Source organism: Camelina sativa, chromosome 16 (assembly GCF_030686135.1).
Source record: "Camelina sativa cultivar CO46 ecotype springtype chromosome 16, ASM3068613v1".
Lineage (NCBI taxonomy): Eukaryota > Viridiplantae > Streptophyta > Magnoliopsida > Brassicales > Brassicaceae > Camelina > Camelina sativa.
This window is the reverse complement of record NC_141895.1, coordinates 24,040,314-24,067,989: the sequence shown is the minus strand read 5'-3', so window position 1 is coordinate 24,067,989 and position 27,676 is coordinate 24,040,314. Positions and strand designations below refer to the sequence as shown.

The 27,676-nt window shown below is 39.1% G+C and overlaps 5 protein-coding genes across 14 annotated transcripts; 3 read left to right on the top strand and 2 right to left on the bottom strand.

The window, feature by feature from the left end:
* The first annotated feature begins 669 nt into the window (after positions 1 to 669).
* LOC104751644 (uncharacterized) lies at positions 670 to 9,529 on the top strand. 6 transcript variants are annotated; one of them, XM_087490596.1, is made up of 34 exons: positions 670 to 722; positions 852 to 933; positions 1,076 to 1,168; positions 1,255 to 1,352; positions 1,460 to 1,519; positions 1,613 to 1,656; positions 1,765 to 1,841; positions 1,917 to 2,027; positions 2,115 to 2,292; positions 2,389 to 2,450; positions 2,551 to 2,823; positions 2,910 to 3,009; positions 3,103 to 3,236; positions 3,321 to 3,396; positions 3,487 to 3,558; positions 3,649 to 3,730; positions 3,825 to 3,882; positions 3,973 to 4,038; positions 4,120 to 4,221; positions 4,386 to 4,477; positions 4,585 to 4,610; positions 4,702 to 4,772; positions 4,850 to 4,941; positions 5,058 to 5,203; positions 5,311 to 5,374; positions 5,458 to 5,532; positions 5,641 to 5,710; positions 5,873 to 5,918; positions 6,107 to 6,159; positions 6,242 to 6,332; positions 6,473 to 6,497; positions 8,187 to 8,238; positions 8,642 to 8,844; positions 9,020 to 9,529. In XM_087490596.1, exons 19-24 carry the CDS (start codon positions 4,152 to 4,154, stop codon positions 5,157 to 5,159), a joined length of 453 nt encoding a protein of 150 aa, XP_087346722.1. In that variant the 5' UTR covers positions 670 to 722; positions 852 to 933; positions 1,076 to 1,168; positions 1,255 to 1,352; positions 1,460 to 1,519; positions 1,613 to 1,656; positions 1,765 to 1,841; positions 1,917 to 2,027; positions 2,115 to 2,292; positions 2,389 to 2,450; positions 2,551 to 2,823; positions 2,910 to 3,009; positions 3,103 to 3,236; positions 3,321 to 3,396; positions 3,487 to 3,558; positions 3,649 to 3,730; positions 3,825 to 3,882; positions 3,973 to 4,038; positions 4,120 to 4,151; the 3' UTR covers positions 5,160 to 5,203; positions 5,311 to 5,374; positions 5,458 to 5,532; positions 5,641 to 5,710; positions 5,873 to 5,918; positions 6,107 to 6,159; positions 6,242 to 6,332; positions 6,473 to 6,497; positions 8,187 to 8,238; positions 8,642 to 8,844; positions 9,020 to 9,529. The 6 variants fall into 6 exon arrangements, 4 of the variants coding, with proteins under 4 accessions (XP_087346722.1, XP_087346725.1, XP_087346723.1 ...); XM_087490599.1 differs by lacking the exons at positions 670 to 722; positions 852 to 933; positions 8,642 to 8,844; positions 9,020 to 9,529 and adding an exon at positions 8,326 to 8,408 and having other exon boundaries at positions 1,042 to 1,168; positions 2,910 to 3,003; positions 4,585 to 4,621; XR_015583992.1 differs by lacking the exons at positions 670 to 722; positions 852 to 933; positions 6,473 to 6,497; ... (1 more) ...; positions 8,642 to 8,844; positions 9,020 to 9,529 and having other exon boundaries at positions 1,042 to 1,168; positions 2,910 to 3,003; positions 3,321 to 3,382; ... (1 more) ...; positions 4,702 to 4,765; positions 6,242 to 6,381.
* On the bottom strand, positions 2,814 to 12,129 carry LOC104702532 (L-ascorbate peroxidase T, chloroplastic-like). Of its 3 annotated transcripts, none has more exons than XM_010418390.3 (12): positions 11,716 to 12,129; positions 11,515 to 11,652; positions 11,231 to 11,351; positions 11,038 to 11,138; positions 10,862 to 10,949; positions 10,689 to 10,756; positions 10,513 to 10,599; positions 10,353 to 10,427; positions 10,165 to 10,242; positions 9,977 to 10,081; positions 9,779 to 9,838; positions 9,339 to 9,670 (listed from the first exon to the last, which is right to left on the bottom strand). In XM_010418390.3, the coding sequence occupies exons 1-12, from the start codon at positions 11,893 to 11,895 to the stop codon at positions 9,488 to 9,490; spliced, it is 1,284 nt and encodes a 427-aa protein (XP_010416692.2). In that variant the 5' UTR covers positions 11,896 to 12,129; the 3' UTR covers positions 9,339 to 9,487. The 3 variants fall into 3 exon arrangements, with proteins under 3 accessions (XP_087346718.1, XP_010416692.2, XP_087346719.1); XM_087490593.1 differs by having other exon boundaries at positions 10,842 to 10,949; positions 11,716 to 12,051; XM_087490592.1 differs by lacking the exons at positions 9,339 to 9,670; positions 9,779 to 9,838; positions 9,977 to 10,081; positions 10,165 to 10,242; positions 10,353 to 10,427 and adding an exon at positions 2,814 to 2,963 and having other exon boundaries at positions 10,470 to 10,599; positions 11,716 to 12,013.
* A 354-nt stretch (positions 12,130 to 12,483) lies between these two features.
* On the top strand, positions 12,484 to 15,430 carry LOC104751643 (aspartic proteinase Asp1). Its single transcript, XM_010473640.3, has 9 exons — positions 12,484 to 12,951; positions 13,317 to 13,434; positions 13,510 to 13,736; positions 13,853 to 14,086; positions 14,182 to 14,320; positions 14,405 to 14,599; positions 14,691 to 14,763; positions 14,875 to 14,962; positions 15,119 to 15,430. Exons 1-9 carry the CDS (start codon positions 12,755 to 12,757, stop codon positions 15,237 to 15,239), a joined length of 1,392 nt encoding a protein of 463 aa, XP_010471942.2. The 5' UTR covers positions 12,484 to 12,754; the 3' UTR covers positions 15,240 to 15,430.
* A 1-nt stretch (position 15,431) lies between these two features.
* On the top strand, positions 15,432 to 18,127 carry LOC104751642 (replication factor C subunit 5). The gene is made up of 10 exons (XM_010473638.3): positions 15,432 to 15,808; positions 16,071 to 16,284; positions 16,515 to 16,594; positions 16,688 to 16,847; positions 16,966 to 17,047; positions 17,173 to 17,235; positions 17,345 to 17,474; positions 17,551 to 17,614; positions 17,699 to 17,767; positions 17,896 to 18,127. The coding sequence occupies exons 1-10, from the start codon at positions 15,619 to 15,621 to the stop codon at positions 17,993 to 17,995; spliced, it is 1,152 nt and encodes a 383-aa protein (XP_010471940.1). The 5' UTR covers positions 15,432 to 15,618; the 3' UTR covers positions 17,996 to 18,127.
* A 196-nt stretch (positions 18,128 to 18,323) lies between these two features.
* LOC104753892 (protein CELLULOSE SYNTHASE INTERACTIVE 3-like) lies at positions 18,324 to 26,912 on the bottom strand. Of its 3 annotated transcripts, none has more exons than XM_087490589.1 (8): positions 26,819 to 26,912; positions 26,354 to 26,507; positions 25,885 to 25,968; positions 22,560 to 25,626; positions 19,778 to 22,325; positions 19,171 to 19,625; positions 18,962 to 19,078; positions 18,324 to 18,843 (listed from the first exon to the last, which is right to left on the bottom strand). In XM_087490589.1, the coding sequence occupies exons 3-8, from the start codon at positions 25,947 to 25,949 to the stop codon at positions 18,682 to 18,684; spliced, it is 6,414 nt and encodes a 2,137-aa protein (XP_087346715.1). In that variant the 5' UTR covers positions 25,950 to 25,968; positions 26,354 to 26,507; positions 26,819 to 26,912; the 3' UTR covers positions 18,324 to 18,681. The 3 variants fall into 3 exon arrangements, with proteins under 3 accessions (XP_087346715.1, XP_087346713.1, XP_087346714.1); XM_087490587.1 differs by having other exon boundaries at positions 26,742 to 26,874; XM_087490588.1 differs by having other exon boundaries at positions 26,693 to 26,867.
* Positions 26,913 to 27,676: the final 764 nt, after the last annotated feature.

Sequence of the window (27,676 nt, the reverse complement as noted above, 5' to 3'; positions counted from 1 at the left end):
TGATGGTTTTGATGGATCGTTTTTGTTTTCTCTGCGCTACATCTTCAGGTAGTCTTTTTCATCTTTTCATTAACTTGTCCATAACTCCACCTTTGTTCTGTTTTATGTCTCAGTTTATCTTGAACTTGAAGGATGCCTTTGATCTGTCGACGTCGTCGGATCCTGTTACCTCTTTGACGGTCTCCTTTTTCCCTTTTATTTTATTTTAGTGTTTTTAGATCAGCTAATGTCTCTCTTTGATGCAGATCACGACGAACCAGAATTCCTAAACAGAGAACCAACATTCAGATAAGAGATCGATGGTCCACAGATTCTTTTAATTATTCTTAAACTTTGTCCTCTTTAACTATTTTATTCAATATGTCTTTTTAACGAGAATGCATTTCTCTTCGATGCAGATCGTGAAGGCACTGGGAGGAGTGATATGGTAAATCTAAGCCTCTGGTCTGTCATCTCTTTAAGGTTTCTTCTGTGCTACATCTTTTAATTATCATCCGTTTTCTTTACAACCACAAGTTAACCTCTGTTCTTTTATGTCTCAGTTTATCTTGAAGGAGGATGCCTTTGACCTGTCGTTTGTCCCTGTTGCCTCTTTGACAATCTCCTCTTCCCTTTGTTATATTCTTGCTGTTCACACAGCTCAGCTAATGTTTTTCTTTGCTTGTGTTAGATCGTTGGAGGGAAGGCTGGTTACTTCACATCTATACTAATGGCTATTGTTGGTGAGGGTATATATGTTTATCTATACTAATGTTTCTCTAGGGTTTGGTTTTTTAAATATTGTGCATAGGTTGCTTGCTTTATATATATATGTTCGTATGATTTTCATTGTCGTTATGTACTTATTTCAGGTTTTGGATCGGAGGATGCTTTTATGGGATCATCAGTGATTGGCTTTGATGGAAACGCTTCGTCTCCGTGATGTCTTCAGTGGTTTTGTTCTTACTCATGAAGTCTTACCACTGGGCTCTGTTTAAGAATTCTAGGAATTGGGCTCTGGTGTTAATTGGCCCACCATAATTCTTTATTTCTTCTTTTAGGGTCCATTAGTTGATGAGACGTTGTCGTTTTGCAGCATCGTCTCCTTCCATTTCCAAAACGGAACGGAGGACTCAGGAGTGAGGAGTGACGAGTGAGGACTGATCTGAGCTTTCGGTATTGATAAGAGGTTTGTTCTCATACCTCTATTTTATGGCCAAATCCTCTTCTCCATTGACTATATCACCTGATGAGTTTGTTATTTCTCTTTCTCAGGTTGCGAGCCCAACACTGCAGTCAAGTAATGTCCAAGGAGATGGACTTGTTAGCCTTCTTCAATCGGGCTCTTACTTAAGATCCTCTCTAAACCAGAGGTTTGCTTTTTATGCATCTTCGCATATAATTTGGTGTCTTTCCTCTCTTCACCATCGTTGTTGCTTGTTGGTTTGGTCTAACTTCCTTTTTTTATCTGGTGTTTCAGGATGTCCGGTTCTTGGTGTGGGGTTTTACGGCATCTTTGGCCAAAGCGTCGGGATCACAGGTTATGCTTTTTAATGGTTGTTACTTTGACGTTTGATTGAGCTTAATTCAGGTTATGCAACTATTCTATATTCTTTCTTCTTGATGAATTCAGATATGGTGCAAGTGAGTATGGGAGGACCTTGTTGTTTCCATGGCGTATTTCTCTTTAACTACTCTCATCTTTTTACTTATTTGACTGATTTTAGATGGTTTTTTTCTAAAAAAATTTCATGTGTTGATTGATGATTGTCTCACTAATTGCAGGGAAAGGAGTGTCACAAACATAGCTGCTAGCTAGCTCTACCAAGACCATGAGCAACATCCAAGAAGAACCACTCCAGGTTTTCTTTCAATCATCCATCACCATTGGTTAAGTTCAACTGCTTCTTTTTAACCATTCTTATATGTTATTTCAGGATAAAAGAGCCGTGTTAGAACCAAGTAGCTACAACATACAAAGCAAGCCTCAGGAAATAACAATTTACTCCTACCTACCAAAGCACAGAGGTCAACAACAAGGCCAGCAGGTTCTATATCTTTCTTTGTGAGATTGTTAAGTGAGATCATGAGAGGCTATTCTAATTCTTTTTATCTTCTTCTTGTTCATTCAACAGTAATCTCCGGGATGCGGACGTCTGAGCAGAGTGAAACTGATTGTATTGGATTGATGGTGTTTGACCAAGTACAGGTTTACAGACCATGGCGAGTTTCGTCAAGAACCACCCGTGGCCTAACGTTGATGCTCATAGTTGAGTGCTGCTGAACTATTATCGTCTAATTATTGAAAGAAAGGTACAAAACTGCATCGTTATCACTTACGCCTGACTAACCACATGCCTTGTTTTGCTGAATCTTGGTTAGAATTAATTGAGTGACCTTTTCTTTCAGAGTTAGATACTACTACACTGTGCTTTTTGGCTGTCTCAAGGTATCTCGTCATCTGCTCACAGGTACGTACACAGATATACTTTCGCGCTATTGATTGACAATTCTCTTTAAATAAACCCACACTCATCTTTGTGTGATGCTGTTTTCTCTTTCTCGTTTCAGCTGATATGGGACCGGGATCTTGGACTGCCACTAGAGCGGCCAAAGAGTGTAAACATGTCCTCCCAAAGGTGAAACTTTGCAACTTCGTGGGGCTCTTAAGCTCTTCTACATCTCTCAGAGTGAGTCTGTCCCAGCTCTTGAAAAATATTGTCCTTGGGAGTTCCAGCCCAACAAATTTGAGAGATAAGAGACAGAGAGAGAGATCGTTCTAATGGCGACAAGAGAGCAACATGATGATGGTTCGAATCTACTACTCAACAGAATACATGAATTGTGAGTCGAATTTGCTTTTTAAATTTTGTTCTAGTTTCTTTATTTTTGATCGAGACTGAGATTTTGGGTTTAATATGTTTCTGTAGGTGTGGAGAATTTAGGGTTCCTGGAACTTCAAACCTCAAAGCCATGGGTTCCTTATCCCAGATAGAGTATCTATCTATGGTCCAATATTAGTCGGTCAGGGTTTGTTCTCAGACCTTTATTTTATGGCCAGATCCTCTCTTCTCTTCTCCATTGGCTATCACCTGATTAATTTGTTTGCTCTCTCTCTCATAGGTTCCGAGCCAACACTGCAGTCAAGCAATGGCCAAGGAGATGGCCTTGTTAGCCTTCAATCGGGCTCTTAACCAGAGCTTTGAATTTAAAGCCTTTGATGGACACGCTTCTTCTCTGTGCTACTTCTTTAAAGGGTTTTCTTCTTCCTTTTATCATAAAACGCTTCTTTTACTTGTTTTTGTTCATGTTCCTTACGTTTTTTTTCTTCGTTTTTGCAGGTGTTTTGGAAGCCAGTTATGATATGATCATGGCGTATTCTTCTCATGTGCCACGTCTTCAGGCACGTTCTCACAGGTTCCTTGATCTATTTGATTCTGTATTGTCTTCGGTGATTTTTTTCTATTTACATGTTATTAATCTTTCGTTTTTGTTTGGTTGGTTTAGATTCGTGGAGGCTTTGATCGGTGATGGCTTTGACTGATCGTTGTCACTCTAATTTCATGTTATTCTTCTTGGGTTTGGTTTCTAAACTGAATCGTTCTAGGCTTTTTTTTAGTTTATTATGTTCATGCGAGTTTTAACTCTTCTTGGCTCTGTTAATTTTAGATTGTGGAGGAAAGAGGATGCTTTGATCGGTTGGTGATGGTTTTGATGGATCGTTTTTGTCTTCTCTGCGCTACATCTTCAGGTAGTCTTCTTCCTCTTCACCGATACTTTTTTTTTAAATTTTAGAACTTTTTTATATCAAGTGAAAAAAACATCTTTGTTTCTCTTTGATGCAGACCAAGAGGCACCAGGTGGGAGGTTCAAGGAGAAAGAAAGAAAAAAACATTGTGGGGAGTGCGTATGATTTAACTTTCAGATTACCTCACATCTATACACACCTTTAATCTTGGCTCTTGTTTGGTTCTCTGTTTCTTGTGTTTCCAGATGATGTTCTTGCTGTGTGTACACACATTCACATGAGAGATCGATGATTCACAGATTTTTTTCTACGTGAGTTTGTTCCTAAACTTTGTCCCTTTTTAATTATTGGTTCATGTCTTTTTAACGAACAAATCTCTCTCTTTGATGCAGATCATGGAGGCACAGGGGGGAAGGGGACTAATATGATAAACATCATACCATTATGTGTGTGTTTGATTGCATATCCACAGGCTGACATCATTATTCCCAGAGGTACACTCTGATATGATAAATCTTTCTTCTGGTATGTCATCTTTTTATTATCTTCTTCATTGCAACCATAACTCCACCTTTGTTCTGTTTTATGTCTCAGTTATTCTTGAAATTGCAGGATGCCTTAGTGTTCTTAGATCAGCTAATGTCTCTCTTTGATGCAGATCACGAGGAACCAGGATTACTGTGTGGGAGGTTCGAAGAGAAAGAAAAAAACATTGTGGGAGTGCGTTTGGTTTCTGAGTTCAACGTTCAGGTTACCTTACATCTATATACCTTTTTGCCTATATCAGTTGTTCTATTTAATATTGGGTTTTGTTGGTTCTCTGTTTCTCAGATGATGTTCTTGCTGTCATGTCTCAGTTTATCTTGAAGGATGCCTTTGATCTGTCGTTGCTCCGTGTTACCTCTTTCACGCTCTCTTCTTTCCCTTTGTTATATTTGTACTGTTCAGCTAATGTTTTTCTTTGCTTGTGTTAGATCGTGGAGGTTCAAGGCCTTGTTGGAGGGACGGGTAGTTTGCGCGTATAACTTCGAGTTACTGGTTACTGGTTCAAGGCCTCTCTGCCTATTGTATTTTTGATTAACTAATGGCGATTATTTCTTGACCTTTGTGTTTGTTATCCAGATATCACTTCACTTCGGAGACGAAAGATATGTCTTGCAAACGAGTTTGTTCTTCTATCTTTTCCTCTCATAAAAAAGGCTCGACAAAATCAGGTATTCATTTCCTTTTTCCCTCCCAAATCTGTTGCAATCTGTTTGGGTTCCTGAGATTTGGAGTGTGCCATTGGGGAGTCTTCAACATTATTTTGCCATGTTATTGAATTTTTCAGGTTAACAGTAATGTCGCTGATCTTCCTAGTGATGTTGGCATGTATGTTTTAAGCCTAAAACCCTATATTTTAGTGGAGGAGGATGCTTTGATCGGTTGGTGATGGTTTTGATGGATCGTTTTGTCTTCTCTGCGCTACATTTTCAGGTAGTCTTCTTCCTCTTAACTGAATTCTTTTCTAGGGTTTGGTTTCTAAATTGCATATGTTGCTTTATATATGTTCATGCTATTTACATGTTGTTATGTTGTTTCAGGTTTTGGATGATGACAGTGATGGTTTGATGATCAAGCTTCTTCTCGGTGCTACTTCTTCAAAGGGTTTTGTTCTTCCTCTTAACACGTCTTTGACTTCTTTTTTTTTGTTTAGTTTTGTTCCTTACGTTTCTTTCTTCGTTTTGCAGGTCTTTTGGAAGCAAACCATGATGCCAATAATCACGTTTTCTAATCCATGTTATTGTCTTCAAGCGTTCTCATGGGTTCCTTGCTCTAAACTCATCTCTATTTGCTTCTGTATAGTCACTTTGCTTCGGTGGTTTTGTCTTATCTTCTAGTTACATAATCTCGTTTTTGTTTTGTTGGTTTAGATTTGTGGAGGATGATCCTGCGATTGATCGGTGATGGCTTGTTTTTGTCTTCTCTACGCTACATCTTCAGGTAGTCTTCTTCCCTCTTAACCGATTTTTTCTGTTTCTTTCTATATAAAGTTTTAAAAGACATCTCTGTTTAAAAAAACATTTGTTCTTCAACTTTGTCCTTGTTAAACTAGTGTTTTGTATTCAATGTCTTTCTAACGAAATGTATTTCGCTTTGATGCAGATCGTGAAGTCAGTGGGAGGCACTGATATGATAAATCTTACCTCTGGTCTGTCATCTTTTCAAGGTTTTTTCAGTGCTACATCTTTTTATTATCATCATCTTCACTACAACTCGTAACCTTTGTTCTGTTATGTCTCAGTTTATCTTGAAGGTTGCCTTTGATCTGTCGTTGCTCCATGTTGCCTCTTTCACGGTCTCTTTCCCTTTGTTATATTCTTACTGTTCTCAGATCAGCTAATGTTTTTCTTTGCTTGTGAAGGTTCAAGGCCTTGTTGGAGGGAAATATGGTTTGTCATTTGTGTATACTTTCGAGTTTTTAGTTAGTTCACATCTATACACCTTTTTTGACCTTTGTGTTTTTTTTCCCAGATGTCACTTTACTTCTCTGATGAAAGATATGTCTTCCAAACGGGTTGTTCTTCTATCTTTTCCTCTAATGCAGAAGGCTCGACACGTTCAGGTATTCGTTCCTTTCCCCCCCTCCAAAATCAGTTGGTTTTAATATACTCTTTGAATTATCTTTGGTTCCTAAAGTTTGGACTGTGCCATTAAGGAGTCTTTAACATTATTTTGCCATGTTCTTGAATTTTTCGGTCGAAGTTGTAAAAGAGAGAAGCATCTGCAGGTAACTAACTGGTCTGTTGCCCTATATCTCTGTTGGTTTCTCATGTTACATCTATATTTCTAGTGTTTAGTCCTACTCTCATATGCTTGTGATGGTGCTTATTTTTATCTTGTGTGTGAAGTGCTGCTCCCTTCGAAAGACTTCCATGTTATAACCACAATTACCTCTGTTATTTTCCTTTTTGAGTTTTCCAGATTCTTTTGCTGTGTACTCAGTGTGTATTTATATTTATTTTTGTTTAAGTCTCTTAGCTCTGCTAATTAGTCTGAGCGTCTCTGATACAGAAGGCTGGACGTGTAGTTTCTACAGGTTTTTGTTCCTCTTTCACTTTGGTATTGTTCTGCAATCTGTTTTGTTTCATATACACCATGGATTTTGAATCTTAATTAGTGTCCTGAGTTTTGGAGTGGCCACTAGGGAGTCTACAACATTTTTTTGGCCACTAGGGAGTTGCTGATCTTCCTAGTGAGGCTAATTGCCTAACTGGTCTCTTTACCCTTTTTCTCTCAGGCTGAATCTATTCCTATTGTTTGATCCTACTTATAAATGTGAAGTGCTCCTCTTCTTCATTGGTACGTCGAGAATGTTAAGGAGGAAATTCCATTTTGTTAACTTTTCATCTACAGTCTTCAATGTTACCTTGTTGGTGGTTTCTTCTCTTTTACTTGGAGTTATGGTCATATTTTCTTCCCCTTTTCTCTTTTTTTTTTTTTTCTTTCTGATTTCATGATTTGCATTTTTCTATGGTTTAAATGCTAATCACTTCTGTTTGGGATGGTTTTTTCTTTCTCTTTCTATGTGAATTCGTTATCTTCGTATAGGAATTTGAATGATGTATGTAGAATTTCTGTTTGGACTTGTTTGCCTAGATTCCTTTCAAGTCTACAAAAGTGTCTCAACAGGGATGAACTTGGGGCATCCATCTTTGGTTAATTCAGGTGTAATGAGCTTCGTTTTCCTGGGTTAGATTCTTGGGTTTCTTTGTCGTGTGGTTGTTACTACGCCTTTGTCTTTTTGTCATTTTCTTCTGATTGTTATAGTTTTACGTACTGGGTATTAAGCTTTTGATTTCCTCATTGGTTGCCTCAAAATGATCTCAGTTAGTATGTTTCATTTTTGTTATTATTTCTCCTCTGTGTGTGTCTTCATCCTTTGCAGTCATATGGAAGATGATCATACGTTCTTTTGTAACGAAAGTTTTGTTATATGGGTTTGTACTTATTAATTTGTCCTTCTATCAAGATGGATATGTCTACTAACGTAGTTTTTGTATTGAATATTTTGGATTCTTTTACGACTGTTCTAGTCTGAGTTCATCTTATGCAGAAAGCTAGACATATTGTTGTTCCTCAAGTTTTGTATGTTTAATTTTGATCTTACTCTCATATGTTGGAGTTTCCATCTTTGGTTGATTCAAGTTTCATGAGCTGCTTTTTCCTGGGGTTTAATTCTTGTGTTTTTTTTTTTTTTTTTTGCTCTGTGTTTATTACGCCTCTTTCTATTTGTAAATTACTTATGATTGTTATCTTTTACTGGTACTTAAGAAGTAAGCTGTGAGTTCCTCACTGGTTGCCTCTAGGATTAATCTCACAACTGCTATGTTTCATTTTTGTTATTGTTTCTCCTATGTATGTCTTATTGTATTTTCCATGATTTCGTCATCAATCACTTTATTCTGATCCTTTGCAGTCTACTACTCACAATGAGAAGAAAGATGACCACTACATCCTTTTTAAAATGGGTTTGTACTTATTTTCTGTGTTTTTCATGTTGGATGTGTGATCAGCTTTCCTTCCCCTTATCTGCTTGTGCCTGTCTGATTTTGCAGTCTGAATCTTTCCTATAGTTGAGGCATGTAGAAACTGGATTTCCACAATGAATTTGTTTATGGAAGAAAACAAATTCAGTAAAGTAAACTCTCTAGAAAACTGATCTAAACTTTGATATTAGAGGAAAAAGAATTAATCTTGAAGAATTAGGGTTTCTATTGCTAAGAACAAGAAGAGAGCTGAATAATTGTATTCAATAATGGATGCCTTACAATGGAGAAGTCTCTCCCTCTTTATACATATTCATAGATCGCATAATATATTAGCTTTCCTTATCGGACGAACTGAAATAAGGAAAGTTGTTTTATCTTTTAGATCGGCCGCCGGGTGAAGTGGAAGTCGGTTCTTCACCCTCGAGGCTGGGCTTCCTCTATCCGAATTGGGCTTAAATGACCTAATTGAGTTCTTAATCGGATTCCCAATTAAATAACCAAATTGTCTTTCTCGTTTAGTTCGGTATGTCGGGGGTGCTAAATTCCGCACCAACAAGACAAATCCTTCTTCTTGAGATGAAGTCAGTATATCGTTGCATAGGAGTTTGATGATGTTGTGAAGTGGAAGTTCTGTTTCTAATTAGGTCTTAATCGGATTCCCAATTAAATAACCAAATTGTCTTTCTCGTTTAGTTCGGTATGTCGGGGGTGCTAAATTCCGCACCAACAAGACAAATCCTTCTTCTTGAGATGAAGTCAGTATATCGTTGCATAGGAGTTTGATGATGTTGTGAAGTGGAAGTTCTGTTTCGGTCTGCATGCCTACACTCCCCTGTATCTGTACATCATGAGTTTGTGAGGTGGATGACTCACAGTGTAGATTGCATAGGAAGCAAAAACTGAAAGTTTCAAGCTTTTGCGTAGTTATCTCTCAATAGTAATCCCATACAGCATCAAGAACCTGAAATCTCTCACTGATCAACTGTCCTAACGTAACATCATTTCAAGAATTCAGAACAAACATACAATGGTTGAATCTGAACAGAACAGCAATATAAGCAGTGCCTTCAACAGTTCAGTAGGGGGGAAAACAGAGCTTCGTTATCTCAATACGTCTGGCTGTAACTTTATCCAAGCATACTATACCAATGATGTGTTCGTTTGCAACGAATATATAAACACCAAGTATGTATACAGGTAAGAGAAATCAAAAAGTATAATTTTTCAGTTAGAAACCAGAGAAATCGGAGTTGTTGTTTCCACCACCAAAGAGAGTGGACAAAATGACCAAAACGCCAATGGCAATTATGATGTTGAGGAAGTAATTAGTGGGTAATGGCTTATTTGGGCTTCCTCCTATTGCTTCATACTCTGCTCTTATCTTCTTCTTCATCGAATCCGAAAGCTCCTTCTGCATTTATTTCCGGAAAAGTTTTAAACAAAGAATCATTTTGTTCTTTCAAAATGTATATGTTACAATAAGCTACAAGCACATTTGTGTTAAGTAGCAAGGACCAACCTTTCCAGTGGAATACTTAGCAGCTACAAACTTCTCTGGAGCGTTGTCAATGATGATGCCCTGATTAATATCATAGTGACAGATTAGCAGTTTAAAATTACATAGCTAAGTCATTCAACTGGATGTAAAACGCATGGTTCATGTTGGTTAACATAAGTGGCTTGAGATTAGAAATTTCTCTCTCTTTGTGTTATGTACCTCGGGAGGGTCAAATTTCGCCCCAATATTGCTGAGCTTGGCATGAGCTTCAGCGTAATCCTTGAAAAAGGCAGCCGGATCTTCAGCATACTTCTCTGCATAGTTCTGTAAATAGGATTTTTTCAAAACATAAGTAACAAAGAAGTACTATCTCTGCGGCATCTTAATTAATATCAAACATAAGTAACCTTGAAAGACGGATCCTCAAACAGTGCAGCATCAGTGGGTAACACCAAAAGATCTCCGTCCCTCTTTTCTTTGATATCCTGCTAGTCATAGAAGTTAATGATTAAGAAACTGAGGATCGTATTCATCTTCCTAGAAAACTCTTCTTCAGTCCCAATCCGAAGTTACTAAGATCGATAGAGAGGTAGACCTTGAAGTAAGAGTTGTCGAACTTAAGCCATTTCACTGTCCATGACTGTCCTCCTGCTTCTCCAGGTCCACTTTTCTGCCATTTTGAACTTGTCCATAACATCTCTGCACTATCATTGCAACAACAATATAACGAAGTTTCATTTTGTAGTTTATTATACCGTGTACTTTGTCTCAGGTTTTCCCCAACCGCTACGGTCTGGTCTGGCTCGTCCTAAAGTATGTGCCCCGGACAGGGCAACTATTTCCTGCTTGACAACACAACCTTTGCAGTCAGAAAATGAGCATATTCACGTTGACATGAATAACAGAAAATGGGAAAAAAATCAGAAATGACCTTGTCATTTAGTCCCATTCTGTAGAATACATCTCTCAAATGATCAGCTGGTGAAGGAGGTCCAGCATCTAAAACATAAGCATATTTCACCTCATGAGTTCAAATGTCCATAACAAAATCTGAAACAAAACTCATCGAAGGCATGAAACAGACAATGGAAAAGATTAGTTAACCAGGGAGTCTTCCTTCTTCCGGACACTGCTCAGGTGCTACGACATCAACTCTCCCATATTTCATCGGGATTTCAGGACCACCAGCTTCCTGAAGTGAAATCTAGAGTTATCACTAAATTTCAGAGACCAACATAATTGTGCCTGCTAGGCCAAGCCAAGGAATAGTGAAGGAATACCTCTACTCCAGTGGCACTAGCTAATTGAAATAAATCGGCGTAAGAGATGTTAGGATACTTGTCTTTGATAGGTTGAATGAGCTTTAAAGCACTAATGAGACCTGTAAAATGTCAAAAGTAGACATATAAAGACAGCATAAAAAAAAAGGTCTTAAAGCCACAATGCATGTGGGAATTGTGATGGAAGGAGTACCAGCATTAGCAGCATGTTTAAGCTCAGGCTCAAATCTAAGACTTCCATTAGCTCCACCTCTCTGTGGCCACTCCTCAATGTTCTTGTTATATGTACCAGCGTCGTGCCACCCTAATCTAACCTGCAATGAAACGTACGTGACACACACAAAGTCAATTCTGCTTTCTCCAATATGTCTATCACACATAATTCAGTTCTCTTTCTCAAACGTACGTAGTAGAATCATGATCCAGCTGCAATATCATAATCATCAAATCAAAAGAGATAAGAATAGAGATACTTACCAAAATGGGATGGCAAAACTTAGTCCGGAGAAGCACTTTGATGTCTTCTTTAGCACTTTTCAATTGAGCTGCATCAGAAGCGGCACCTTTTGGTGAAATCATCCCCTTGCTCCTCCTCCCATAAATCGGATTCCTTTTCTAAAAATCAACAGAAATTATTAAAATCTACAAAAGTATGGTCTTCCGAACAAACTACGGTACCTGAACGAGGGAGGAATGAGGAAAGGAAGATGCGACGCTTCGAAGAGAAGAAAGAGAATGTGGCGATGATGATGTAGAGGAAGAAACCGCAACGAGAAGAGGAGCTGAGGTGGAGGAGGCGACGGAGGGGGAAAGAGAGACTCTGGTTAAGTGAGAGGCGGCGGAGAGAGAAACAGCCATTTTTGTTGTCACGGCGGAGAGAGAAGCGCCGAAAAGAGTGATAGAGTTAAAAAAGGACAGGTGTCAGTAACTTGGGGATGCGTTGACAGTTGGATCGATTTGGAGTCACTCACTCTTAAAACTGGATAATGATATCAGTATCTATCTATCTATCACAAAGTGAAAGTGAACCTCACGCGCGCCTTAACGGATTTTTTTTTACTGTTCCACTACCAAACAGAGAGAGAGAGAGAGCTAAAAATTTACTGTTTCCACTAACAATAGTATTATTTATCTAAAAATTTACAATAACTGTTATAAAAAAAAATCAATGAAGACAGTTTAGTTAAATTACCTTTCAATTTAATTCATCTTGTAACATTTTAGTAGTGGAATAAATCATGTAAAATTTGAAGTAAAAAAGAGTAAATGATTTTCATCAAAAATTGATAACAGAACCCAAAAAAAAAAAAAAAAAATCACTCCGTAGAGTTTATGGGCTGAGCATATTGGGCCTCGTACGATTGACCTCGGCCTTTTATATCAATCTTTGTTTGCGCGTGCTCTACACGCCAAGTATAGTGAGCGTTAAAAGCGTAGAGCCTTTTTAGCCAAATGCCAAGTTTCTCAATTAAAGCTTTACGGGAACTCAAGGAAACCTCTGTGGCTAGCTCTGTGTGCTGCAACTTGCAACAAATTGAGTGACAGAGAGAGAGAGAGAGAGAGGTGCAACAAACATAAAATACTCACTCACTCACTCCTATAAGGAAGCAACAAGTCTTGGACACAAAGAAGCCTCCTTTTTTGTTGCCCCTTTGTCAATAAAGAAACCTTATTTTTGTGGTGATTTGGTTTCGCTTTCTTGGGGCCAAAAGAGGAGATGAATCCGAATAAGGAGACAACGAACCTTCTTCGCTTCTTCTTCGTCTTCTTCTTCTTCTATGTGTTCGTCCTCTCTGCCCGCTTTCAACTCTCTGAAGCTGCCAAAGACTCGTCGGCTCAACAAGTGAAGTTACAGAGTCGTCTACTTGGCTCCTCCGTCGTCTTTCCTGTCTCCGGGAATGTGTATCCTCTTGGGTAACTGCCAAATTTCACATCTTTTTGTTTTTACTTTCTCTGTTTCTTGCTACTTTCTAGTCACCCATTTGTGTGTTTGATCTTCTTTGTTTGATTCTTCTTTATTTGGGGATTGTGTTCACCGATGTCTTGATTTTGAATTGGTGCGGATACGTTCTTGCATCTGTGATTCTATTGCTCATTCAGTGATTCTATTGATCTGTGAGGGAATTATATAAATCTTGGAACTTTCACGGATTGCAGATTTTGGGCAATGTTGATTCTGATATTCCCATCCCCTTGTATTGAAAACGCCCAATTTGATTGTTGATGTAATACTTTGGCTCATTTGACGAATTCATTTTTCTTCTTCTTTGCACCTCCAGGTACTATTATGTGTTGCTTAACATAGGCAACCCACCTAAGCTCTTTGACTTGGACATTGACACTGGCAGTGACCTCACTTGGGTTCAGTGTGATGCACCCTGCAATGGTTGCACAAAGGTAAGCGTTGATCTGCTTTATTAATAAGTAAAGGTCTTTTCTATCTTACAGTTTTCTTTGTATCTTTATCCGCAGCCTCGTGCTAAGCAGTACAAGCCCAATCACAACACTTTGCCTTGTTCACATCTCTTGTGTTCTGGACTCGACCTTCCCCAGAACAGACCTTGTGCTGACCCTCAGGATCAATGTGACTATGAAATCGGATACTCCGACCATGCATCATCCATTGGTGCACTTGTAACTGATGAGTTTCCTCTAAGACTCGCAAATGGCTCCGCTGTGAATCCCCATTTGACATTTGGGTTAGGTTTCTTCTTCCAATTTTCACATGTTAGAAAAGAAAAGACAATATTCATGGGCTGTAGAAAGTCGGTGATCTTACTAGTGATCCTGATTCTTGAATCAACTTCTCTTTTAGATGTGGGTATGATCAGCAGAACCCGGGTCCACACCCTCCTCCTCCAACAGCGGGAATCCTTGGTCTTGGCAGAGGGAAAATAAGCATCTCAACACAGCTAAAATCCTTGGGGGCAACGAAGAATGTGATTGTGCATTGCTTAAGTCACAATGGTAAAGGCTTTCTCTCTATTGGAGATGAGCTTGTTCCTACTTCTGGAGTTACATGGACTTCACTGGCTACTAATTCACCTAGGTGAGCAATCTTTGAGCATCTTTATGCCCTCTTCTATTTACTCACACTTTTAAACTTGACAAGGTAACAATCATGGTGTGACCTTTTTTCTGTAGTAAAAACTACATGACTGGACCAGCAGAGCTTCTCTTTAATGCCAAGACCACAGGTGTCAAAGGCATTAACTTTGTTTTCGATAGTGGAAGCTCATACACTTACTTCAATGCCGAAGCGTACCAAACGATTCTCGATCTTGTAAGCCAAAACAAAATTCTGAAAAAAGCAGCAATTGTGTTTTACATTCTTATGATTAATTTGGTGTTTATATATCTATTATAGATAAGAAAAGACTTGAATGGGAAGCCTTTGAAGGACACAGAAGATAAAAACTTACCTGTCTGTTGGAAAGGCAAAAAACCTTTGAAATCACTTGATGAAGTCAAGAAATACTTCAAGACGATTACTTTACGATTTGGAAATCAAAAGAATGGTCAGCTATTTCAGGTTCCACCTGAGTCTTATCTCATTATCACAGTGAGTCTCCTATATACCAACTCTGTGTGACTTGTATCTACATCCAAATCCATGGCTGAGAGTCTGTTTCTTTGTTTTTTTGTTATCTTAGGAAAAAGGAAATATATGTTTAGGTATCCTGAACGGAACTGAAGTCGGGCTAGACAGCTACAATATCATAGGAGGTAAGTAAATAGATATACTAAGTTTTCGATTATAGTTTTCCTTTCCCAGGGGTTCTTTTAGGTTCATAACTTGACAACAAAATCTCATTGCTCTGTTTGTGTGTGTGATAGACATATTTTTCCAAGGGATAATGGTGATCTACGACAATGAGCAACATAGGATTGGATGGATTTCTACAGACTGTGACAAGATTCCCAAGTTCTGAACCTTAATTCACCTCTTTTTTTTTTTAAATATAATTTTGTTCTGCTTCTCATCAAATCCATAAATAAAAAAGTTCTCTTGTCGTCTTCTTTTGTGTGTTTTTTTTTTTTTTGCCTCCAACCCACACTCTAAAACTATTCTGTTAAACAGTGAATATGGAGGAGATATATCGGAAGAGGCTTATCCAAGAGGGTTTGGTTTGATAACAGAGCTTTTCTCAGGAAGTGATTCTTCTAAGAACAAGAACTTGGCCTCAGATGGAGAGCTTTGACATTGACACACAGAGAAAGGGTTTTTGATAAAGACTGCGTAATAGAAGGTTTTTGAGGTTTTTGGTTGTATCAGAGATGTTGTTATCATAATAGAAACAAGGAAATATATTTTGTAAATAATATACCGCTTTGTCATCAGATGTAATCAATCATATAATAATGAAAAGAACACGGATGCCTTTTACCAAAATGGCCCTAGCTCAAGAGGGCAAAAGAGGAATTACAGAACGAATACAGTAGACAATGGCGGAACTAGGAAACCTTGAAAAGTAGAGAGAGAGAGAGAGAGCGCTTGGCGCCATCATCGAGAGAGAGAGTGAAAAGACGGCTGAGCGAGAAGAGGTTTCTGAAGCAAAGATCCATTACGCGGCGGCGAAGATGACTGAGATAGCGTCGGTGATGGACATTGACGTAGACGAAAATCAGCCTCGCAAGCCGGTGAACAAGGGGAAAGACGTCGCCGGTTTTGGTGGTGGTCCGCCGCAGGGTAAGGCGACGCCTTGGGTTGAGAAGTACCGACCTCAATCGCTCGATGACGTCGCTGCACATCGTGACATTATCGATACGAGTAATTGAACTTTATACACACATTACTACTCTCAATTTCCATAAACCCTAGGGTTAGGGATTTAGTACGGTTTTCAATATCTTTTTTTTTTGGGTATTTTCTCAAATAGAAAATTGTGTTCCTCTGATGTTACAAAGTATTCTAACGAAGGTTCTTATTTGTTTCTTTTCTCAGTTGGATTGAGAGACTAAATGCAATTTTTATAGGTTCTTATCACTATGCTCACTAAAAGGTTTTGCCTTTTGTGGTTTTTGTAAAACAGTTGATAGGCTGACCAATGAGAACAAATTGCCCCATCTTCTGTTGTATGGTCCTCCCGGTACTGGCAAAACATCCACCATTCTAGCCGTTGCCCGGAAACTTTATGGACCCAAGTACCGTAGTATGATTCTTGAACTCAACGCATCTGATGATAGAGGAATTGATGTTGTAAGGCAGCAGATTCAAGATTTCGCTAGCACGCAGAGCTTTTCTTTGTGAGTATCCTAACGTGATTTCATCCCTGCTTTTGATTTTTGTGGTTAATTTTTTCTTATCATAATAATATGCATTTTGATACCTCAACTGGTTTTTATTACTCATAATATTGGATGCATTGTGATGGCATGCGCTATGTTTAACTGTAGCATCATGCTAAGTATAATAACTTCTCTTTATGTGTAACAAGTTTGTTGTGGATATAAAAATTTGAAATTGATGATTGTAGAGGAAAATCTTCTGTGAAGCTGGTTCTGCTAGATGAAGCAGATGCCATGACAAAAGATGCTCAGTTTGCCCTGCGTAGAGGTATAACCTTATATTGTTCCTATCTCTCTCGGTGATTTTGCTTAAGCACAGTACTAACATCTTTGGCATCCTTATTTTCTTTAATTTTCCAAGTAATTGAGAAATACACCAAGAGTACTAGGTTTGCGCTCATTGGAAACCATGTCAATAAGATCATTCCAGCTTTGCAGTCGAGATGTACTCGATTTAGATTTGCCCCTCTCGATCCTCTTCATCTGAGTCAACGTCTTAAACATGTAGTAGACGCTGAAGGGTGAGAATTAAGCTACTTCAGTCTTGTAAACTTTCTTATTGTGTGTTTCTTCATTCTCCCTCTTTATTATGTGTATTTTTATACCCTTTTTTGTGCTTCCTTTTTGTAATTGGACTAGGCTTGATGTAAGTGAGGATGGTTTGGCAGCTCTTGTACGGCTGAGCAATGGGGACATGAGAAAAGCACTGAATATTTTGCAGGTTCTGGAATATTTCCATTTGGTTCTGGCTCCCTATCAACAATTGTAAATCTACAGAAGAGAATACATTTTAATCACGATGAATGGGTCTGTAAAAACTTCTAACGGGTTTATTGGTGTTGGCAGTCAACTCATATGGCGTCAAAGCAAACTACAGAGGAAAAGAGAAAAGCACTGGACACTTTGCAGGTTCTGGAATATTTCCTTTTGGTTCTGTCTCTTTATCCACACAGATAATACATTTAGATCACTACGAATGGATCTGTAAAAGTTTCTACGGGTTTATTGGTGTGGGCAGTCAACTGATGCGAAGTCAGAGCAAATTACTGCGGAAGAAGTTTACCTCTGCACCGGAAACCCATTGCCCAAGGACATTGAGCATATAGCTGGCTGGCTTCTAAATAAATCATTTGCTGAGAGCTACAAAAGTATGGAACCATAACTGATTTTTACTAAGTTAATGATTCCATGGTCCTGACTCGTTATTGCTACTTCATTCTGCAGACATATCAGAAATGAAGACGAGAAAAGGACTTGCCATTGTTGATATCGTCAGAGAGGTTACCATGTGAGTGACATACTTGGTTGCTGCTTCAAACTGCTGTGTTATCTGTGCCATGCATCTGTAAACTAACTTTTGTTTCTCCATCAGGTTTGTTTTTAAGATCCAGATGCCTTCAGATGTCAGAGTTCAACTGATAAACGATCTGGCAGACATTGAGTAAGTATCTTTTGCAATTTAAATTTGGCAGATTGTTTAATTTTGACTGCCTGGAGTAGAGTATTTAAGCTTGTGTTCCCCCACAATCTTTTTTTTATTTTAATTGTGAGTCATTTTACTGTTTATAGGTACAGGTTGAGTTTTGGGTGCAATGACAAACTGCAGCTTGGAGCTATCATTTCTACTTTCACACATGCCCGGTCTGCTATGGTTGGTGCAGCAAAATAAACCATGTTTTTTTTTCCTTTTTGGAACCTGTAGTAGCTTATATGCACTGTGTTAAGTAACTACTAGAATAGTTCATCTCAGTGATGTTTTCCTAATAGTATTTGTACATTTTATGGCCGTTTGTGACCAAAAGCTTGCCTTTAAATCTCCAACGAAGAGTGTTAGATCCACCTTGTGATCTTCTCATCTCATATCATTAGCACATTGCTCAAAAGGCTCTTTGCAATTTTCAATTCCTAGATCAAATATGTTTCAATGCTCTTCTCCGTATTGCCAATCCGATATTGGTTTCTCGTTTAGTCGTGTCTAACAATGAACCCAGACAAAATGATGATAAAATAACTTAAACATCGCTACAGGGATCAGAGCACTTCGTGCTGCTTAGTTGATCCCCGAGCGAAAAAGGTTTTATGAACAAACAGTCAACACAGAACATCGCGGACCAAAAAAGAAGAGAAACAACCTATACAAAAAGATTTTCTTTCTTGCTTAGGTAGGAACTCTTTGATTCTACGTTCCTTTTTCACACATCATCATACTCATTACCCATATACATGTATTGCTATACATCTGCTGCAGACTTTGCTCTCCTTCAACTACCAAAATGCAGCCATCAAGAGCATTAGACAGATTACGTCTTCCACTGAAAGTGCATTGTGCTTGTGAAGATTGAGCAGTTTGTTTTCTCAATGAGTCTCATCCGTTGTCCTATTGGACCATGCAATCTCAATGTCGAGTGATCTGGAAGAAGCATCTTTGCTGTTTTCATGATTCAGGCTTAGAGATCCACTGTACTCTCCTTCTGTCACGACTTTGTCTATTTGGATAGTAACACGGCCTAGAGTCGTCTGCAGACAAGGAATGTGTTGTGTTAAACAAATACCAAATAAGACAATACATATTGAAGATCTCTATCCAATCCCAACTCTGCAATTTGAACAATGTAGCTTATTGTTACAATGTTACCTTCCCAAATGTGCTTTTGCTCTTGCATATGATGTGAAGCTTTTGTCCTTTGGGGGGAACATCAAATGCCCAAGTAAAGCCTTCTTTCCATTCAGGAGTAGTGCTATGGCTCACGACCTACAGAAAAAGAGACAAGCCCAATGATACAATAATTTTTTTTGGCAATGGTGGGAGTGAGAATAATTCTCTCATGGATGGATTTGCTTTACCTTAGTTTGCCGTGGAGGGCAGTTTCCTATTGTTAATTGACAAAAGGCGTTTGTGGTTGCCATGGACTGCTTTAAGTTATTGGCACGCATGACGTTCACTGTTAAACAACCTGGTAAGCAGTGCAATAAGCTGTCTGCCTTGTCGTGGAACCTAGGAGGGCAGGTTTTCATCAGCATTTGCAGGACAGGAATTGCTTCAGCTGCAATCATGGCTTGAGACTTTGCAACATCTATAGACATATTCGTCCAGGAGTGCCTCAGCAAGTAAAGAATATCCAATACCAATCCCTGGACGTCTTCAACGCCAGATTTGAGCGCCCCTACCAAATGAGGGATGCAGAAAGTAGCAGCTTCTGAGGCACGGAGCTTAGGAAAATTGGAGAAAATCACATTTAAGGTTCTCAAAACTTCGATATTTATAGTTGATGTAGACCACAAGCCTCTCTCCAGTGCAGCTGTTCACAATCATGAGATGTCAAACAGTTAAAGATAAGAAAAAAAAAATTATCAGAATATAAAAAGTGTGGAGCAACGGTCCTGCGGACCAGCAGTTTAATGCTAGAGTGACCGGGATATAGGACTACTATAACTTAAACTGAAAAAGTACCTGTTAGTGATCGTATAAGTTCATTGGAGACGTATTCTTGGAGTGTGTGGTTGGAAAACAAAAATTTGACCATCAGTGCAGCCTGCCCAGAAACTTCTGCATTGCAAGAAAGCAGGAGCTCCTGAATTAACAATACGCCACCAGCCTCTGCAACAGCTCTTCTATTCGTTCGACTATTCATCACAAAATTCTGCAACGCACAGATGGCCACCACTTTCATTTCTTCTGTTGGTTGTTCCTCTAGCACGCTAATGAGTGCCCGACAAGCGGAAACAGAACCACTGGATCTAGAAAGCCCTTCATGCTGAGAAAGATCCCCAAGTGCCAGAGCAGCAAGAAGCCTACCAGGTTCTGATCTTGTCTGAGGGTCCAACAGATATTGAGATAGTGGTGTTATTGCATATTTGCATAACTTCAACTCTCTTACTCTCGGATTGTTAAATATTACTTCAAGTAAGCTTCCCGATTCTTCCTCGCATTGATGAGATCTCAGGAGGTCCAGCAATGCATCGATTGCACCACGCTCTGCCATTTGTACTGTGCTTGAAGCATCGTTTTTCTCATGAAGCATCAATGCTTTTAGAGCCAGTAAAACTGTGCTTTCAATTGTTGAGAACAACAATTTTACCAACACTGGAAGTTCAACTCTGAAAAAGCATTCTACATCATACTGCAGAATGTTGGAAAGAACAAAAGCAGCTGACTCCCATAAGTCAAGAGGGGGCTGAGGATCTTCCTGAAGAATAACCTTGGATAGCTCAAAAATACCTCCAGCATCAAGAACAGCCTTAGGCCAGCTAGCAGATATTTTCTCCAATGCCTTTATCGCAGTTTCCTGCAGGCTCAGTATTCCAATTCCTGCAAGCCGGACCAGAGGAAGAACAGCACTCTGTGTTGTGATGTCTTGCTGGAAATCTTCCATTGTAAGAAAATGGCTCAGCAGTTCTGCTCCAAGCTGCTGGATAGCTTGGGATGAAGATTCTAAAAAGGAAACCAGAGGCACGATAGCTTCACTGGGTGTAAAACTAAAAGCTTCAAGGCTTTGCTGTTTTTCCAATATGTTTACAAGTGCTTGCAGGGCACTATGTTGCCCCCATAAGGTCAAGTCTGACCGGAGCAAGACCGTGAATAAAGGCTCCACAGTTTTTGCAACATCTGGTCTTCTCGCGATAACTCCACTATTTGTTAAAATGCGAAACAGCTCCGCAACAGAGGAACATAATGAACTTGAGGCTCCAGGTAGCAGCTCAAGACATCGCTCAATTATTCCAGCTTCCACCATGTCCAACTTGCGTGGTACTCTGTCTTTCCCCAGCTTAATGAGAGCTGATAAGCTAGCCTCGATAATCCTGTGATTTCTTTCGGAAACCAAGCCAACAAAAAGCTCTTGAATGTTATGTGCGGCTGCTAGTTCTAAATGTTGCTCGTCATCCAATAATATCTTAATAGCACAAACTGCTGCTTCAACTGCTGCACTTCTTTCAGACTGCATCAGTGTTATTAAAGGCTTCATGCAACCGGAGGCGGATGGACTTGTTCTGATGTTTTTATTCAAGAAAACAACAGAACAAAGTCTGGCGGCATTGATCTTTAACTCCTCTGAAGCAGAAGTAGATGATAAGATTTTGATCACGTTTTCCAGTAGACTTCCTTCTACATCAATAAGAAGGGCTGTATTTGGAGTATTTCCTGAGCTTAGTTTGATCAATGCAGCGAGAGCTACCTCTTGCTCACTTTCTGATACAGTACCGAGTATGTCCATTAGTGGTTGAACAGCCTGGCAGGCGATTTCAGAATTTCTGATGTTTTCAGCATCAAATAGCTCATTCAGAGCCCCAGCTGCGCTGTATCTTGCACTTCTCGAACCTAGCCGCAGTACTGCGATTAGCTGATTCAAGGAACTTAGTGCCATTTCGTGTTGTCTAAGCTCGTGGTTGCTAAATAATACCCTAAGCAGTTCAGATATGGCGAACTCAGTTGAATCTTGAGGACTTAGAGAAAGGTACTTTGTTAAAGCTTCAACAGCTCCAACTTCAGCCATTAGTAATTTATTTGTGTCACTTCCATCAGCAATGCGAATCAGGATTTGGACGGCAAACTGAGGGGCTCCAGGCCTATCTGGAATTGGTCTCAAGAGATCTACAAGTAGCGGGATAGATTTGCGTGCAGTGGAGCCAAGCCTCACATCTTCAATTTCAAAAAGGTGTTGAAGAACGACTTGATCAGGCTCTTTCACCAGAGAAAATTCATTTGCCAAAGCAACCAAGTTCAGTATCTCTGATTCCACATAGCCAAGAAGGCTTATTATCCCAGAAACAGCACCTGAGTTTGCAATTGTCAGATTTATTCCTCTGTTCCTAGTACAAACAAGACTAGCCAGTGCATGGGCAGCAAAATACCGATCTATCAGTTCATCAGACCCTAGCAAAAGTGCAAGTGTTGGAATGATCCGCATTGTCGTTGAAGAAAAGGACACATTGTCATCCTGGAACATGATAGCCAGGAGGAGAGCACTAATCCAAATGCCTTCTGTGCCCTCAAATTCAGCCTGGTAAAACAATTCAAGATTACTTTCAACGGAAAAATTCATACAAGGCATCTCTGCCAAAAAAAAAAAAAGTACGAATCAAGTCAAGCCTAAGATAATTTGATAGCAGTGTGATTCAAAACCAAGATGCAGAATCATGCTTGACAAGTGAGACTTGCTGTAACAGAAGTACCCTGTAGGATAACCCATGACCAATAACATGAAGAATCATATAATTAAAAAAGAAATATTTACCTGCGGACTGGAAGTATACCTCGCAAGCTTCCCCAAGAGCACCTCAAGTCCGCCGGCTTCCATAACAATGACCTTTGACTTAGCATCAACGGAAGTGAGTATGCATAGCAGCCACATTGCGACTGTACCACCCAAGATTTTAGCTGGATCAGGAAAATAAAAACTACCTGTATCCTGGAATACATTTTTTTCCAAAAACCCTTTAGGTGTCTGGACTTCAGTTTCTAGAGAAAAGCATGTAGAATTCTGCTTTATCATATCAACTAGAGCATGTAACAAGATTTTTGAAAAACCAGATTGATCAAGTGTCTCCGTGATCAGCTGCTTCTTTTCCTTGGCAGCACATAAGAGCAACGCTGCCCCCCCAACTCTCACTTCTAAGCTGGATGCATTCACTATTCTATCAGCCAGAACGCCCATTGACTTGGGTCTCGAAACTATTAGTTCACTGACCAAAAACTGTTGATCAGAGCAAAGCCTGGACAAAATTTCTATTGCCTTATCTTGCACAAGAGTCTGGCCTTCGGTAAGGCATTGCACAAGGGCCTCTAGGCTTGATGGCACTTCGGCAAGGGCAATCCATGGAGGGTAAGAGAGATTCACCCCATTCTTAGTCTTTGCCAAGAGTGCTACTACTTCTAATATGTCGAAAGTATCTGGGCTATCCACATCAATTAATTTTAGAGAATCAATGAGTGAAAGTATAGCAAAACGGCACTGAGCACTTCCCTTTAGCACATCACAAACTGGAAAGTTCTTAAGTAACTGATGAAGAGCTCTTGATGCATTTCTCTTACCTTCCGCAGATCCATCAGCCAAAATTCTTGTGAAAGCTGAAACAACATCTTCAGCTAGTGCTTCTGCAGCGATATCCGGATCAGACAGAAGATTTGCCAGGGCAGAAATCGCATTTTCTGCAGAATCAACGGATGAGTTCTTGGCCAACTTTATGAGTGACTTAATGTCTCCTTCTGCAATGTAAGACTTCTTTTTATTATTATTTTTCTTAATCGGACGGGACAGTGCGTCCAAAGCCCTAGCCACCTGTTTGGCCACATTCTGATTGTTGTTTGTAAGCAGTTTGATCCAGGGATTAATAATATCATCCGTCGCAAGATGACCGCAGATATCTTGTCTTGAGCTGAAGAGATCAGCTAAAACTGAAGCTGTCTGCTCTTTTGTCTCTTCCCTGGAAGACGTTAGGGACTCGACAAGGGACCTCAGTCCTTTGTTAGCGGCACATCCTCTATGAACAAGATCTTCTTGCGAAGCTTTTGAGAGCACGTGACCCAATACTTTTATTACATGAATCTTTGAAGTCGGATCATCTCCCAGAAGTAAAGCCAACAGCTGATTAATTGTGGCAGGCTCAGCTGTATGGACGAGCTTCACAAGTGTCTTTGCAGATGTTTCTTGGGAATTTGGTCCACCAGTCTTCAGTAGCCACAAGAATGCTGGAATACCACCAGCTCTTTCAACACAATCACGGATTTCCTCACTGTGACAGCACAAATTCCAGAGGATGCAGGCAGCATCTTCCTTGGCCTTCTGAGATCCAGTCTCGAGCAACTGTACAAGTGGAGGAATCCCCCCGGCTGCTGTTACAGCCCATTTACTATCATCCACTTGAGCCGTCAAAATTTCCAACATTTCAACAGCATACTCTTGGTGTTGCTCACTAGACAAACCTAGAAATGATATAAATAACTGGATTCCTTCTCTCTTTCCAATCGCCTCCCAAATTCCAACCTTGTCATGGCATAAGCGAGACAAACAAATTATCAGATGCTCTCGTACATCAGTGGTAGCCATAGTTATTAGAGCGATAAGGACTCTCTTAGCTTCTGCATCATTTAGGTAACACGATAGACTACTGTTTCCGTACAAGCTCGCCATAGCCTCCAAGATCCGTTCTTGGATTACCTTTGTGTCACGAGGCTTTAGTAACTTTACCAAAATGCTCTCTATCACGCTTGGATCAAATATATTCTCCGAACTCTCTGGTTGTTTAAAAATCATTAGAGCATATGCAAGGGCTCCAATTACATCACCAATTGGTTCCGCTAGGCGAGGGGATTGTGATTCTTCTCCAAGATATATAATTAAATGGCGCATCCCACCAAACACATTTGCTAAAGCTCCAGTTGCATGTTCTTGTAGAGATTGTCCATGTTTTCCCTGCATACACTCTTTCGATGGAGCAACAATGGCTCCTATAAGAGCATGTACACCTCCTGCATCTTTGACACATTTCTTAGCCTCATCGGATCTTGATGAAAGTGCTTCCAAAGCATCAGCTGCACTAGCGCGAACATTGATATCATTTTTTTGTTCCAAAAGCTGTATCAGCGACTTGACAACTCCAGAATTTAATATTTTCTGGATGCTATCACAAAAGGAGAGAACTAGACGAGCCAGCAGAGACGCAGCATTTGCTTGAGAATTGGGATTATCAGATGACAAAAGAGACACAACTATGTCCACACCACTACCCTCTAGTGTCAGTCTCCAATATCCATCATCAACGCCACAAAGATTCCTCAAAGCTCCAGTAACATACCCTTCAACCAGTTTTCCCTGATTTCCTTTCAGGCTAAGTTGATCCCACAAAGTTGGCACTACACCTTCTGTGATAAATATTTTCATGCCAATGTGATCATTGGAAATTCCAGCAGAAGAAACCTCATACATAGCTTCTGCCGCTGCTTTTCTAGTTTCAATGGTTCCAGACTTCAAAACCGAGAGTAATGGCGGGATGCATCCTCCAAGAAGCACTTTAAGTCGCAAGTCTTTGTCTTTGCATAAAACACAAAGGATTGAAGCGACATTTACTTTGGCCAAACTTGTCCCATTTCTAAGCAAGGAAATGAATAAAGGCATTGCTTGGCCATATGAACCGATCAGCCTTCTTGCCTCTCTTTTGCCTTTTGCAATACCTAGTAGACGAGCTGTTGTGAGTTCTTTGTCTTGTGGAGAAGATGTTTTCGCGTGAAGTTGCTCTATGAGCTGAGCAATCGTTGCCATTGCCTTCTCTGGGTCGTCCATTTCCAATTTTGCATCGACTTCCCTGCACATATTATTTAGGCAATGATTTCAATTTATGTTTCTCATGGCAACAGATATTGCAGAAGGATAATGTAAATATTACAAACGAAAGGAGGTGGACAGAAAATTGGAATATCAGATTGCCAATGAAGCATTTTTTTCAGTAATCTTAACTATAGAAATTCTGAGCAATATCAATACTCATCTGGCTTGACAGCCTCATCATGGTGAACTTGAAAAACTTTTATCTAAATAAATTTCAAATAAAGAAAATGGCTACCTGGAGGTCGAGGAAGATAATGTTTCCTCCTGGGTTCCAGGAAGGAAGGCCTTCAACATCTGCATTATAACTCGCCTTGGTTTCCTAGACGTGGAAAAAAAAAAAAAACATTGGGGTAAGTTTAAAACCCCAAGCACAGCGATTGACTAGTTTTACCAAACATTAAGACTGTCTTTACTCTAATAAGAATCTTCACAATTTTTGTTACTAGAAAGAAAGAAAACGATCATGATTTCATCTTTTGAATCCAACACTCATATTCCCAACTATGTGAAAATTTCTTCATTCTCAAATACAAGTCATCATCATATACCAAATAAACGTACTCAAACTCAAAGCTATTGCAAAAATCCTACATTCTAAAGCAACAATCCCATAACATTAGCAAGAATTCAAACAACAACAAAAAATCAAACAAATGAAACCACAAAAAAAAAAAAAAAAAAAAAAAAAAAAAAAAATTACAAACCTCGTGGAAGGTGAAGAAACCTAATGAAATCCCCTCACGCCTCGCTTCTGAACCAAAATCCGCCTTCCAGAAGCATCACCGTAAAGTCTCCGAACGGCGCCGGGACTCAGAATCCATCCCTCGCTCAAATTTAACACCCAGCAAAGTGCCGCTTCTGGAAATTACAAAGAAACAAAGGAACCTTCCAGAATCAGGGACGAGGGATAAGAAACAGAGATTTGGATCAAACAAATCCTAGGGCAACCAAAAAAAATTAACAAAAAAAAATGGATTCGTAGTTTCGTTGCATCAATTCAAAAAAAAAAAAAAAAAAAAAATGAGTAATTGGAGAAATCGTACGAGCATTGCGATTATAGTAATAGACGAGGAAGCTCAGATATGAAATCACCTTTTTCTCGCTTTTGGTCGTTGTCGAAATCAAAAATAAAATGGTGAATTTACATCAAATGAGGAAGGAGAACGTACCAGGAGAGAGAGAGAGAGAAAGAAGAAGAGAACAGAACAGTCCCCCTTTGTTTTTTGTTTTTTTTTACTTTCCTTTTTGTTACTTTCCTTAATTATCACTTTTTTAATATTCCCCAACCCTTAATTATCCTTTTTCTTACCTTAATTATCCATGTTTTCTCATCAAAACCTTGTATTTAATTATATGCAGTAGCATTCAAATACTTAAATTGACCCAAAACAAAAAGTTTATTTTGCCTCAGTTGAAAAAGTATTATCATATGATTGAAAAAAAAAAAAAATATATATATATATATATATATATATATATATTGATAGGTGACTTTTCCAAGCATGAATTACCAAGCCTGATGTTTTGCCAAATCAGAAGAAAAAAAAAAAAAATGTATAGGACTAGGTTTAGACTTTTTCAATGTCAAGTTTGTTCGGTTGATTTACTTCTTCTTTTTTTACTTTTTCTGTTTTAACATTTTTTATCAAAAATTACTTCGGACTGGACTCGGAATAGTTCTATGTTGTGTTATATGCCAAAACCAATAAAAAAAATAAGTAACATCGTTATTTTAAAGGTCTATAAAAAAGAAACAGAAGGTTAGTACTACATTTTGTGTTTTTTTAAAGCAGGATGGACAATGATGTGTCACTGTAGCTTTCATCTTGAATCTTGACCATGTCTTTCCAACTATATATGATCGGTCGGTCTATTAATTCAGAATCATTTTATCAAATTATATGTTGTTACATCCGACCAACATAATATAATAATTGAAGATCCTTTAACCAAAAAATATATAGTATAATATATATATATATATATGTTACAAATAACCTAAAAATATAAAAGGGCATGAGGTCCCT